This window comes from Urocampus carinirostris, chromosome 8 (assembly GCF_059441175.1).
Source record: "Urocampus carinirostris isolate Australia breed hairy pipefish chromosome 8, RoL_Ucar_1.0, whole genome shotgun sequence".
Lineage (NCBI taxonomy): Eukaryota > Metazoa > Chordata > Actinopteri > Syngnathiformes > Syngnathidae > Urocampus > Urocampus carinirostris.
The window spans coordinates 18,001,892-18,016,114 of NC_142356.1; the positions used below are offsets into that span (position 1 = coordinate 18,001,892).

Here is a 14,223-nt window from a genome sequence, read left to right on the forward strand (position 1 = left end):
AAAAGGAAAGCCACTTTCACATTGCCTATAAAAATAGTTTTAGTGGTGTTTTTCCCTAACTAGGTGGCACACACACAGACTTATGGCACTAAGTTTATCTGGTAATTTCCAAAGTTTGGAAGAAACGCCAGAGACAAAACTGAGGTGGAACACTATGTAACGACGATGTCATCTTTACAAAAATGTATTGCAGACCAGTCAGAATTTTAAGTGGATCATCATTATGCATGCATATTTTGTAACTTTTTATGACATTTGCGCAGGAAATATGAGCAGAGGGGCTTCCGTGTCTCAAAAATTGTTAGGTCCACTATTTAAATGCATGAACATCCATCCATGCATTATGTGTAAGGCCTATCCTCAGCAAGGTTGCGGGGGTGCTGGAGCTCATCCCTCTGTTTCCGGGCATTGGGCAGGGGACACCCTGAACTGGTTGCAGCCAGCCAGACGCAGGGCACACAGAAACAGACAACTCACTTACTCATTCACACGTAGGGACAATTTGGACCAGCCAATCAACGTGACATGCATGTTTCTAGAATGTGGGAGGAAACTGGAGTGCCCTGACAAAAACCCACGCAAGCACAGGGAGAACATGCACACTCCACAAAGAAAGGCTGGCAGATGGATTTAAACCCATGGCCTCGGAACTGTGTTGCAGATGTGCTAACCACTCAGCTACCGTGCAGCCATGCATAAAAATTTTGATTATAATTGCAAATGTCCAACCAAAACAAATCAATAGTTAACTATGGCCGATTCTTAGATAAGCTTCTTTCGAAGAAGTGCATTTTTTGGGGGGCGGGATTTGATTATATTTAAAATTAGTGCATTATTTATATTCTAATTTATTTTGGCTTTCACAGAGCCTAAGACCAGATGGCAACATTGAAAATGTAATTTAATTACAAAGTCCAAAGCAAATTTCTACCCTCATAATAATTAATTTCCCAAATAATTAATGAAGGGGAAATACTTAGTAGTCTTATTTTACAAGATACATAAAACATTCTGTTTGTGTGAGCAAAATATGTCCCTCCTCCAACTCTGCCTGGGGTCCGGAGGGGGGCAAAAGACACTCATTACTGGCATTACCTTTTAGCAAATCAAGATGAAACGAGCAGAAAGCTAAGGAACATGGTGGTAAACTTTATTAAACTTAATTAGAGTCAATGCCGCTCACTGGGGAGCTTCGTGTCTGTAATGGTCACCATGTAAAGGATCTCGCACTGCCTACTGCTAGCACTGCGGCAGTGCAAATGATCTCAAAGGCCTTTTCCCCTCTGCCAGTAAACGCTGGTTAATTTATGCTTTGATGTTGCCTGAGTGCAGCATCTTAAGTCTGAGGGCGCAATGCATGTGTTTACTCTACTTATTAGGCCTAAATAATCCCTGCCTCTTTTTACAAAAAAACATTTTACAACAATTAAAAAGCACGGACAATCTAGTGGAGATAGTTAGATGATCATGCAATTAAAAAAAATATCCTATTACAGGGTTTATAATGCCACACACCACCTTTGGTTTCTAACCAATCAAAAACTAAACAAAGGAAAAAAGTAAAAAGTACAGGTTTAGTGTTATCATTTGATAAAAAAGCCATTTTCTCTTAAAGGTAATGTGTCATTAACAAGTACAAAAAAAAAAATCTTGTTTGCTAAAATTAAGCTCTTTTCCAACAGTTCAAGGGTCAGAAATTGACATATCCATTACAGTACTTAGACCTAGATAGTTTTAAGTGGCTTGTCATAATCACATAACCCAACACTATTTTTTGGTTTTAAAAAAGTGCAATATATTTTGGGGGCTTGTTTTAAATAAAATGCATTATTTTCAATGGCTGTTTTGCAGCTTGTGACATACGTTTTGGGATAATCCAACGAAATGACTCATTTGCGACCGTTCAAAACAAAATTTTCTCTAATAGTTTGGTTGACTAGACTATACATGCTATAAAACACTAAAATAGAGCAAATTTAATTTTCAGTCTTAGGCAGGGATTGTTCTGATCCAATAGTGAGAGGTAACCCGAGCTAAATTACCATTAAATGATTGATAGTTATTTTTGTCCAAAGACCGCTGTGAGTGAGTATCCTGCAATTTTTGAAGACGTGTACGGAATTATTTTTTTGCCCTACCCGATAAGCTCAGTAAACAGCCACTGGTAATTGTAAAAGTTAAAAATGGTTAATATTTATGATTGTAATTCTGTATTGTCAGTGCGAAGGCCAACTGAGCCCCGGGTTGTAATGAGCCATGTTGTAATGAGAATTAATAGGTTTGGGAAGGGGAAACTCCAGCCTTTCAATGGAAATGCTGTGTGTTTAGTGTGCTGTGATGGCCATTGTAAGTAGTAAGTACACCAAAGACTTTGAGTTATCAGTTCCGGACATTTTTAGGAGTAGATGGACTAAACAAAGCTTCCGTCCAACCACACAACGGTCCTTATTGTTGAGGTCGCAAATTAGTTTCAATTTAATTGCTAGTCAAAGTCAATTAAAGAAAACTTTTCACCTCAGCATTCAACCTTGAATTACAGCGTAAATATAACAAGGAACTTACACTCTCTTAGACACACTGTGCAGGAGTGGTACACAAAGACCAGAAGAGTCGTTTTGGACCTCTGGAAGGTATTTTGCAAGCATTGTTTGTGGAAAAAGTGATCTAGAGCATCTGTGCACAGTCCCATGACCAGAAAGACTACGAAAGCTCAAAGACGAATGGACTGATGAACACCACTGGCATTTAAAGCTTTTGAATGGGTCTTCATTTGGTCCTAAATTCTCAACTAGCGGGAGTTAATTAGCCATTAGTAGATTATTGCCCGACACTTGCACAGCATAACCTTCACAAGCATAATCATCATCACACGGTCAACGGAGGAGCAAGCTGTGATGACGTGCTATCTCAAGTTATACTTCTTGAAAATTGGGCTGTTTGTGCTGTTTGATAGATTCCCTTTTGCAAGGAGAGATCTGGCCAGTATTTTGAATTAAGCTGTGGACAGTAGACTACGATACTATAGTCATGACAAAACTTAGATTTAAAAGAGATCAAAGTCTCTAGAATGAGTTGTCCAGACCATTGAGATGTAAGGAGGAAATACCCATCATAGGGTCCCTTAGTGATTAGTTTACTATTCCAAAGACAATTCAGTTCGAGGACCAACTGTACTTTGACAAGACCAACACATGACACTCTCATCCCACTTCCCAGAAGTTTCTGGTGATCAAATGCAACATGACGTTGTAACTTGGCTGACCTGTAATAGTCTTAGATGTGAAAAGTAAAGTGTGGCTGGTCAGGGGCCCATCAAGTGGATCAACACTAAGCCCTAAGGACATGCATGTTACACCTGTCTGGATTAGAGGCCGGGCACTCGTCATTTCTTTTGTTTTCCCCTTGCAGGTCAGTTTCAGGGACCTTGCATGTAGTAATTTTGCTCTAACGAAGAACTGACCCCTATCTTTCCCAGACGATTCGGGGAACTGCTCAGTTCCAGGCAGGCAGGCTGGCGAATGGACATCCCTTAACAGGCGGCATCGCCGGCACTAGGGCAATAGTCTAGTCCCCCTGGCCATTAGACTGTTAAATGGTCAATCTAACATATAGTTAACTTAAATCTAAACGGCTGCTAATTTGACTTTTGCACTAGTGGCAGTTTTTTATAGCTTGCCACTCCTTGCACATTTGATCTCTGCACTATTGTTACTTACAGTGTTATTACTTACAGTGTTATTGTTTACAATATAATGGTACTGTGTACCTGACTTGTTAACCTGACTGCCCATCTTGCACATCTGGTTAGCGTCTCTTCTTGCACTATCGGCACTATGGTAAATAACACAATACAGCTTTATTTATATCTGTACACTGAAGGACACTGAGGGAAACTGTGGGAGTCAGATCCATCGACATTTCGTTCTGTATACACGTGTACTAGAATGACAATAAAGTAGATCTGAATCTGAATCTGAATCTGAATCTGAACTAGCCTGTAATTAACTCAGACAGCTCAGGCTTGGAGTGAGGCAGCCGGGCTATATCATAATGAGCTCAGCTGGGATTAGGAGGACAGGGCAAGGGGGCTGAGCAGAGGGAAGGCATCGGAGGGAAGGAGAGGCGTGAGGGGGGTACCACAAATCTGGCCTCAACCTACAACTCCGGCATCGCCGAGGGCCGGGGGAGTCAACCGGGAAAGACGCGGCGGGAAAGTGAAGAGGAAAGAAAGCGCAGAGGAGCTGGGGAGAGACTGGAGGAGGTGAGAAAAGGTGAAGACCGGGGGAGACAGGAGGAGCCAAGAAGATGGCTTGAGGCCAAGCTTTGTGCGAAGCATCATGAAGGGTCACCAATAGCGCTGTACTTTCAAGGGCTTCTTCAGATCAAGCACAACAATGGATTCCTAGGCACCAAAGAAAACAAAACCATACAGGAAAATCTAAAAGATTACAATGGTTGTTAACCCTTGGATGCATGACCTACCAGTACAAACAGTCTTCCATGAGTGGGGTCAAAAATTAGTGGGGAAAAAATAAAAATACTTATGGCATCATCATAAACATGTTTATGACAGTACTTGGAATATGACAATTTTTAATTTTTTGTGACGTAAAGATTTTGAAGGAGAAGAAAAACATTGTGTAATTTTTGACCACACTTATGCATCCAAGAGTCAGGTGAATGTTTTAAATGTTGACAGTCATTTCAACTTTTTGGATCACGTGACCATTCACAAATTTTACAATTACAAAACCGAGCACATTTTATTACTGTGCCAACATAAAATGCAAATAAGGCTGATTTACGTAAAATGTAAGCCCTATACTTCTAGATGACAGCGCTAGGTCAACCATACTGAGACTAGAGCCAAATTGTAACACAGACATTGAAGTAGCCTGTTTGTGTTTTCATTAGTAGTTTCTGCGGTAACGGAACAAATTGCATTCACTTGATATCATTCCTCGAAGATTAAAGGAAAATTCAGTGACTTAACACTGGAGCCGATGATACGGAAAGAGAAGTGTAGTGTTTTTGAGGGATAACTTCTACTGCTCTTCAATTGGGATGTATAAATTAAGGACTTGATACAGTGGTACCCCGGTCGTCAACCGCCTCAGTGTTCAACCAAATCGGTGTTGGACCAAAAAAATGTGTGCAAAAAATGTTTTGATTGCTCGACATGGAATTCGATGCCCAACCGAAAATAGCCTAGACAAAATAGCCGAAAATAGTCAAATCGAATGAGATTTGGCGCATATAGTGGAGTTGAAATGCACTCGGCGGCGCGAGTTAGACTAGCCTTCAATGAGTGAAGGGGTATGTCATTTTCAAAGTTATTTGATTCCTAGTTTGTGTTTTTGCGTTGCTTTTGAACATGGGTCCCAAGAACAAAAGCGATAAAAGGAAGGATAAGAGGAAAACATTGAGGCAAACTATTGGACTGAAAAAGGAAATATTTGCGAAGTATGAAAATGGTTTTCGAGCGTCCGATCTCGCCTTGCAATATGGCATTGCGAAGCCGACAAAGTTTTATAAAACATAAAGAAAGCGACAAAGAAAGCTGATGTGACAAGGTCATGTCACACTTTATATAATAGTGCAAAAGAGGAAGAAGCAGCTGACAATGGACAGGTTTCTTATTAAAAGAGAAAAGGAAGGCTAAGCAGTCACCTTCCCACATCCATTCCTGTATGCAATCACACCACTGTTGTCTGTAACCGATACAACATAGTTTATACTTCTTTTTTTCATGTATATTATATAATATGTAAACATTTATGGTCTTTAATGTGGTTTAGATACACGTTTTCTTAATATTTTAGGAATTTTTTATGGGGGGAAAAGATTAAAATACTTAACATTGTTTCCTATGAGACAACAATGTCGGTACTCAACCAAATCGGTACTCAACCAATTACCAGGAACACATTATAGTTGAAGACCGAGGTACCACTTTATTTGGGTGAAAACGTTGAAATATCATGAGTACATTGTGAATATTCAACAAAGTACTGTTAAGCCTTCTGTTTTGCTCCTGTTGCGTATTATCGGAAAACAAATGGCAAGAACATGGACTAATTTCCATCAAAGGGCTTCAAAAGTGTTTCCAGACATCACCGCAGTGTTTTGTATTTAGAGCGCAATGTTGAAAAGAGCAGGTCGCCATTTTCCTTGATGCCACCACAAAAAAAAAGAATATATCTTACCGTATTTAAAGCCGCAGTGTTAAAAATGTAGCATAAAAGGAGCAGCTTGTAGTCCGGAATTTACAGTAGTCAAATCATGTTTAACAGCCTGGGTCGTAGGGGAACCACCTTCTGTGGTGTTTTAGGCAAGTTCAGCCCAAAAGCACGCATCGTCTCCAGGCTGTTTTTTGGGTCCAAATTATTTGTCTTCAAACAGATGATCAATTTGACTGGCTTTTGAGCTTTAAATAAACACTCTGGTAGTTTTAATATTCCGCTAAAATGACTTATTGTTTAAAAAGAAAATCACATTCCATATTTGACAAGGTTGAGCAACAGATTCGTGCCGGATAACGTGAACGATAGGCGTGAAAACACCTTTGGTTCGACCACGTCATTTGTATCCGCTGCACTTTCATGTGTGATTATTTGGGTGGCCAATTTAACAAATGAGGAGCATCTAATGATTTTACTCTGACCCCCGCTGGTGGGTAATGATGTGAGGGACTGTGGGGAAGCTGTGAAGTTGGGAAGGTCACAGTGAATTAAAAAAAAAAAAACTAAAATAAGGAATTAATGTGTCAGTAGCGGATTAGACTGAAAGGTGTGTGGAGTTATTTGAAAAAGACTTACTTTTCAACAGAGAGTTTCCGGGTGAAGTTTTTGAAATAGGCAAGTTCGTTCCAAACAGCATCGCTGTTCTCTTGTCTTAGCTGCCAAGGTTCGGCGCGTGGCTTCTTTCCATGTTGCCTAAAATAATAAAGACACTTTAGCCATAAATCAATCATAGGTTGGGCCCTTTTGGATGTAAAGTCTTTCATGTACACATTTTCACTTAGACCAGTGGCTCTTAACTGGTCTAACTTTAGGACCCTCAATCCTCCCCAGATTACAAGAAATAAAAAACAGCTTTTATATGTATCAAATCAAAGAATTGTGCAGTCTGTACCAGATATGGTAGAATATATATAAATTTTTTAAAAACAACAACAAAAATGACTGGCGAAACAAAAAAAAACTAAATAATTATATTATCTTTATTTGTTGATTAACTTCCTTTTTAATACAATACAAAACGCTTCATTGATTTCAGTAGCTTTATCCATTTTAAACAGTCTCAACCAGCACAAACATGAGACGACGGCTTCATGCTTTCATGCACAAAAAAATCTGAGCTTTTTGTCTTCCTTTATGTTTCCTTTTCAAGATAACAAAATCCAGACCTCATATATTTTATGCTGTATCTCCATTTTGCCATGCTCATCAAAGGTCAACAAACCTTTTTGGTCTTTTTCTGTGGTGTGAAATGATCAGCGCCAGCTACCATTTGCAGGCCAGTGTTGCCATCTACTGTTAAGGAGTGTAATCAACCCTCAGTTAATTTTTTTATTTTCAGGATACGTACACTTTTTCATAGCCAAATTCAAGAACTTTTCAATCATTTTCAGAACAAAGTTTTTTTTAGGGGGGGGTGTCTTTTATGACTAAAACAAGGTCGCTATCTTGCTGTTAGTACATAGTCTGTGCTATTTTGCACTGTTCCTATCTATAATCTATGATTTGTTTGTGTCAATGGGCTGCCATGAACTAGACATGAAATCTGCTTCAACATTACAATTTCAATACGTCACACTTGTCTGCAAACACGGACAGAAAAGGCTCTACTGGTGTTGGGTAATAATGTCTTGTCACTGTCTTGTACTACGGACAGACTGAAGAGATCTTTTCTTCCTCATGCCATGAGGCTCTTTAACTCCACCCGGCAGAGTAAAGGCCCACATTAAACCACACCACCTACATTGGATATTACCGAATCTTACTGCATTATGTGTTCTGTGTAGCACTATTTAGTTACTCTATATAACATGCTAAAGTGGGCATTTGCACGTCACACTGGGTATCTGTATATTGTATTCTTTTGGCTTTATTATTGTATTGTTCTCAGCTCAGGGATGCTGCTGGAAATGTGAATTTCCCTTAGGGGATGAATAAAGTATCTATCTATCTATCTATCTATCTATCTAATGGAGTTCAAAAAGATTAAAAAAAATAGTACTGTATGTATAAAAAGCAAAACAAAAAAAGAGATACATTTTGACTCATTTTAATGATATTGATTGCTCCGAAGCAGAGTGCAATCAATCGTTAAATCTTAGAGTCTGGTGCGCCTTAAGTATGGAAAATATATGACAAGACTTTTTGGGCGGGTGCGCCTTATAACCCAGTGCGCCTTATAGCGTAAAAAATACGGTACTCAAAAGTATTTGTTTGGGTAAAACTCAGTAAATTTTGTACTTCCAAATGTGGCGGATTACCTAAAATGTTGTACCAGACCAAAGCTCATCCTTGTCACTACAAATTAAGGCAGAGCAGATGAAAAACAAGCTACGAATTGCAGAACAAAATGCAACACGTTCGGGAATTTAAGGAATTGGCGAATCCAATTTTGAAGCTGAGTTATTGAAACCGTGAATTTTTTCAAATAAACTCTACAAAAAGAATTAAGTGTTTTGGAGCCCTGTAGCCTAATTTATTCTTTCTTTCAATTCATTTTAGTGCTAAGAAGTGTCATATCCACTTACTTGAAGCAGGTGTCAAGGAACACTGTCACAGTTAATTTGTTCCATTATACATAGTGCAAGGCACTATGGAACAGAGACATGTGCTGTAAATATTAAGGGCGACAAGTATACTATAGGAATAATGGTCGGTAAAGCACATCACCATGTCACCTTTGGGGCTAATGAGGCCCTTCGTCACACTCTGTTTTCATTATCCCGCCCGGTATCGTCGTATTTAAATAAGCAGCCTTGACTCTAACATTTTAGCGGCAAATTATGTATTTGTTAAAGCTCAGGGCGCTGCCAAGCCCGGCCACACAGCGGCTCATTCCCTGTGCACCTTAAAAATGTAAATAACGACATGCACAAACACCTCACTTATAAATACTTAATAACACTTTTTGGTGTGTCTTCAGTTGCAGAGTCCAGCACTGGACTGACACACGCTCACGAGCACACACACACCAACACCCAAACACACACAGTTTCCCCAATCAGTCTTTGCCTGAAGTATTCGATTCCAATTAAGCTTATATTTGCAAACTAAAACAGCTTTTAGGGAGGAATTCGAAGATCGAAAATGAGAACAGGTTTTTGTGCCCTTGCAAGCAACTCTCAGACCAAAAACGCAAGCACTGGGCTGACTTTTTCCAACCCAATCAATGAGGCACAAGTGCTGAAAGTAGGCGAGGGCATCCAAATTTCAATTGTCAAGCATGAGCTCAGTTCAGAAAAAAAGTCAAAAGACTCAGCATGATTAAATTTCCTAGAGCTTTTTGCAAAAGAAGGGACAAGGGAAAACAAAAAAATGTGAAAGGCAAAAATGATTTAATGATTGCAGCTAACTGAATTCCAATATTATGAAAACATTTTTCAGTAGTAACTGTATGGCACATTTTTCGACATAAAAAGAGGCTAAGATATGTGTAAACAAACATTACAAAATTACAACTTAAGTGAGTCACTAAGCACTACCTTGTAAATACGTTTGCCTATTTAATATCACCCGCAAGCAAAGCGAGGGTAGTGATAATGTTAATCATTTGGTATTTAAGTGGAGTAAGAGCTGCAGTGGTTGGTAATGGTTTTTGGGGTGGTTGGGTGTTATTTGGAGTCAACCAGTAGTCACAAATAAAATATGAAAATCCGGGTTTGCTTCAAGCTCAGTCCCTCATATCAAGTTATTCGGTTGGGCTTGGGCCGGTCAGGGCTTGCACACTGGGGCTGGATTTTTTTTAAGCCCGATCTTACCTCTAGATCTAATTATATATATATATATATATATATATATATATATATATATATATATATATTATTTTTTTTCCCTTTGTGTGTCTGTCTATCCAAGATATGGGGGAAATAGTTTAGATGTAACCACTATCTTACACCGGCAGTCAGGTAGGTTACCCTAGATATAAAAAAAGATCACTCAGCACTTTTGGTTTTGTTGACGTGACATTTTTTCAGCAAAAAAAAGCAAAAGGATGACATACAAGCTGCTTTTCAACTTCCAGTCTCCAGTTTTCTTTTGCATTCTCCTTGGATTCTTTGCATCTCGAAGTTAATCTTTTGCTAACAATATACAGTACATGTAGACTATTACATCCCAAGAGCCAAGAAGAGATCCGCAGGTTCGAGAGCGTTCTCCATTCGGGCCCCGGTGCTGTGGAATGCTCTTCCCCCCGAGATTCGATCTGCAACTTCAGTGGAAATGTTCAAATCTAAACTTAAAACACACTTCTATTCTATACCATATGAATAACCTATATTTTATGTTGACAATATCTGTGTATTATTTTCCCTCATGTATGATTTATATCAGGGGATGGTGTCATAATAGTCTGTGGTTTGCAATAATCTGTGGTCTGTTCAGCCCTTTGAGACTCATAGTGATTAAGGGCTATACAAATAAACATGACTTCACTTCACTTGGCTGTTTGCACACCCATTTTAGGATTGTGCCAATGACCCTGCCAAAGGGAAATGCCACCCAAAAATGGTTTGTCAATGTGGGTGATGCTTTAATAGCTGAGAACATTCTTTAGAGGTAGTTCCTCACTTTTAAGTCTTATTACATCCTTATCCTGGAGTGCCACACCTGATCTACCGTAATGTTATCATTAAATGAAAACCATTCTAAAAAATGTAAACTACATACAGTGCACGTGTGGCACATTTGGCCATTTAGATGCTGGCATGTTACAATAAATATCAAGTAGCTGGTTAGCATATGTCATTTGAATCACTTGAACATTTAGCCCAGCTAACAATTAAATTCTAAAGTCACAGCAAATGTGGCCTTCTTCCACCTTAAAATTGGTTTCCGTTCCTTCAGTGAGGTATTTAGGTACCTTTTGAAGAATTGTGCAAGATGCTTTATTAAGTCACAACAAAGCTTTATACGTTTTAATTTGTGGAGAGTGCTCCTAAAAGCTGTTGAACACTGAGCCATGAGAGAGCTATCGTCTTCAGGCCTCAGTGCTTCCCCCCTACGGTACCAGAGTTTCCATTATTAAGCAGGCGGAAACGAAGAGAACTTTTCCACACCGCTACGGCTAATTGCTCTGATTCAGGGGGAATCTGTTTATGGGCGAAGCTTTGATCAGACTACGGATGCTTTAATAACCTTTAATTTTATTTGCCATACCCCCCAACACACCCTGTATGATTAAAAAAAAATTCCCATATTTAATATAAAAAGGAAGTAGGCTTCTCCTCGCTCTTGACCATGTCGTTTAATGAAAGAAATATGTTGGTAATGTTGAATGGCAGGGATGTTGCTGCAGGACTGATGAGCCACATAGTCTGCATGCTAATGAGACCACCAATCTTTATCCGTGCATTGCAATTGGCTGGTTTCTCAACGGTGGCTTGGACTTGTTCTCTCATTGTACGTCACTATCAGTAACAAGTAGTGATAATTTACAAAGTATATAACTTTGGGGGATTTTACACCAATATTCACATATATTTTCAAGTTTTAAGACATCAACTAGGGAAAAAAATTAAGTTCTGATAATGAGCAAATTTAAGTTACCTTTTTTTCTAATTATGACGTCAGTGCCTATTTTCTCCATGGCAGTTGATGATTATGGACACAAAACATTTTTTCATTACAAATTCATGGCTCACGGACCTAGGGTTGTAGGGGCACTGCTAAAAACAGCTTAATTGTGGTCATGTAGAATTTTATTTTAAATGTCTTGTGAGTAATTAATGGCAACTAGAGAGTCACATATGATAATGGGGCTAATGCCACTATAGTGTCTTCCAAAAGGTACAAGGGCCAAGAATGACTGCAGCTCAAAAGCCTCTAGTGCTAACGGTATCATAATTGAGGCCGCTGTATGAATTTGTTTATCTGTATATTTGTTTAAACAAATGTATTGCTCATTAAGTAAAAATGCCGATTGATTTTTCTTATATTTATAATTCATAGTGTAATTGTTACAAAGTAATAATAAGCTGTACTTTTGCAAGTCTAAGATGTATACGGTTTTTAAAATGCATTTTAAATATTAAGTCTGAATGACAGAAAACGTTCTACAGCTCAACCAGGACAAAACAAATGTCTTAGTGATCAGTCCTGAAAGTCAGAGAAAGAAACTTACCAAAACTACAAGATTTTAGACCTCCACAATGTGTTAAAAATGTGTCCGTTAAATTTTGAGCTGCGCTCAATTTTTTACACATGTCAAAAACATAACTAAGGTTGTTTTTATCATTTGACAAGTCAGGCCATTTCTCTCTCAGGCAAACACGGAGGTGCTGATGCATGCTTTTATATTCTCTCCTTTAGATTATTGTAGGCTAATGCCCAGTAAAAAGAACATATATAGCAGAAAGCTATTGTAAATTTCAGCAGCACGTGGTCTTACGAGAGCTGGGGAATGGGATTAAAAGTGCTATAATAAATACATTTTAATTTACTGAATTTCAGCTGCAGATGTTACTATATGGAAGAAGCTGTGGAAAAATAACCCTGTCTTTATATACACTTAATTTGCAGATTACATAAATATTTGCAGTTTTCTGAATAGAAAAGAACAGCAGTTGTTGACAAAATTATACTGTGAGTCCTTTTAATTGTGCAAACTACATGTTATGTGCTGGCATTTGTACCTCATCAAGTGGCTAGTCATGAGCAATCGTATCACACATGTATTATTGAGGATCGATTTCCTGACTGATTTACTATGAGATGCAACCAAAAGCCCCAAATTGGCCAGACATTTTGAACATGCAAAAAAGGAGTGCACCTTATATGCGGATGAAATTGGGAAGTTGTTACCATGTCTGATCAGTCGATACAGTTTATTGCTGGCGAATCGAACCAGATAGCAATGGTAACAGAACCAATTTCTAACTACCGAACCGCTAGGGAAATGGATGGTCGCATAACTTTGAATGCAATGGGAAACGAACCTAGATTGTGGCGTGCAGTGCGCCAGATCCAAAACACTAGACCCCTTGGGATACAGACCACGGATGAAAAGGCATTATGTCTTATCTTATTATCACACTATTTTATTCATGGTGCCAGAAATGTTACAGTAGAGAGAATGTTGTCTCACTTTGTCTCAGCTTGAACTGAGCATTGTAGGTGACAAAAATTTTGATTACGTGCAGCCATGCATTTCTTTTTATATTTTTCGGAATGACCGAATTATTTCCCCGATGCAGTTCTCTTCATCCAGTAAGAACAATCAAATTACTTCCCACAATGCCCTTACCGTCATTCAGTTCAGAATCTTGTGCGCTTCACAAAGGCTTTGCAAGTCCCCTATAGGATAGACCAATTATAAGTCTGACATGGTTCTCTCAGCCCGGCCCAACAATAACATCAACTATTTGGCACAGTGACTAAAGAAATTCGATGGTGATGCTGTTTCATTACTCCATGCAGTTTTCTAGGTTTGATTCCTGTTGCATTTAAAGTAATACAATTGTTTGAAATTGTGATCAATAATGTATTCTGACGGATCAATCAATGGAAAAATACAGCACTTTTTTGTTTTTTTGTACAACCCTAGTCCATACAGTAGTTTTAGGTGGCATTTTATATTATATGGGACACTATATATAAAAAATATTTCACAAAAAGCTATTTTTGGGGTGTTGCTGCTTTAAATCTGGATCACATTATACTGAGGAAAATAAAGTATAGTTTTGAGTCGGATTACGAGGGTAAATATGGAAACGAGCATTTTTTTTCCAAGTTTGACACAATTACTTGGTGTTTAGAAAACAAAATGTGGCCAAAGCGGAGTTGCCTCTACGTGCCTTTTGTTCATACCGCGCTGAGCTGACGTGAGCCGGGGTGCTCTGCAGGCTCGCCACACTTTCTCACGGGCTCACGTTGCACCGCTGTTTTGTTTAATTAACCCGGGGAGAAAACATCTGACGGGGGTCCGCACCTAGCTCCCATTCAGTGGCCACCCATGTGCAATTGCACACGCATTTTTAAACAGCTACAG

The 14,223-nt window shown here is 38.8% G+C and overlaps 1 protein-coding gene across 3 annotated transcripts in view; it reads right to left on the reverse strand.

The window, feature by feature from the left end:
• The window catches only part of cntln (centlein, centrosomal protein), a 278,092-nt gene that overhangs the window by 216,227 nt on the left and 47,642 nt on the right, over positions 1-14,223 (reverse strand). For all 3 annotated transcript variants that reach the window (XR_015851108.1, XM_088341835.1, XM_088341834.1), the window contains exon 13: positions 6,819-6,935. Coding sequence is in view for 2 of the 3 variants with exons in the window: in XM_088341835.1 (XP_088197961.1) it covers positions 6,819-6,935 (117 nt within the window). In the remaining variant the exon portion in view is untranslated. The remainder of the gene's footprint in view (positions 1-6,818; positions 6,936-14,223) is intronic.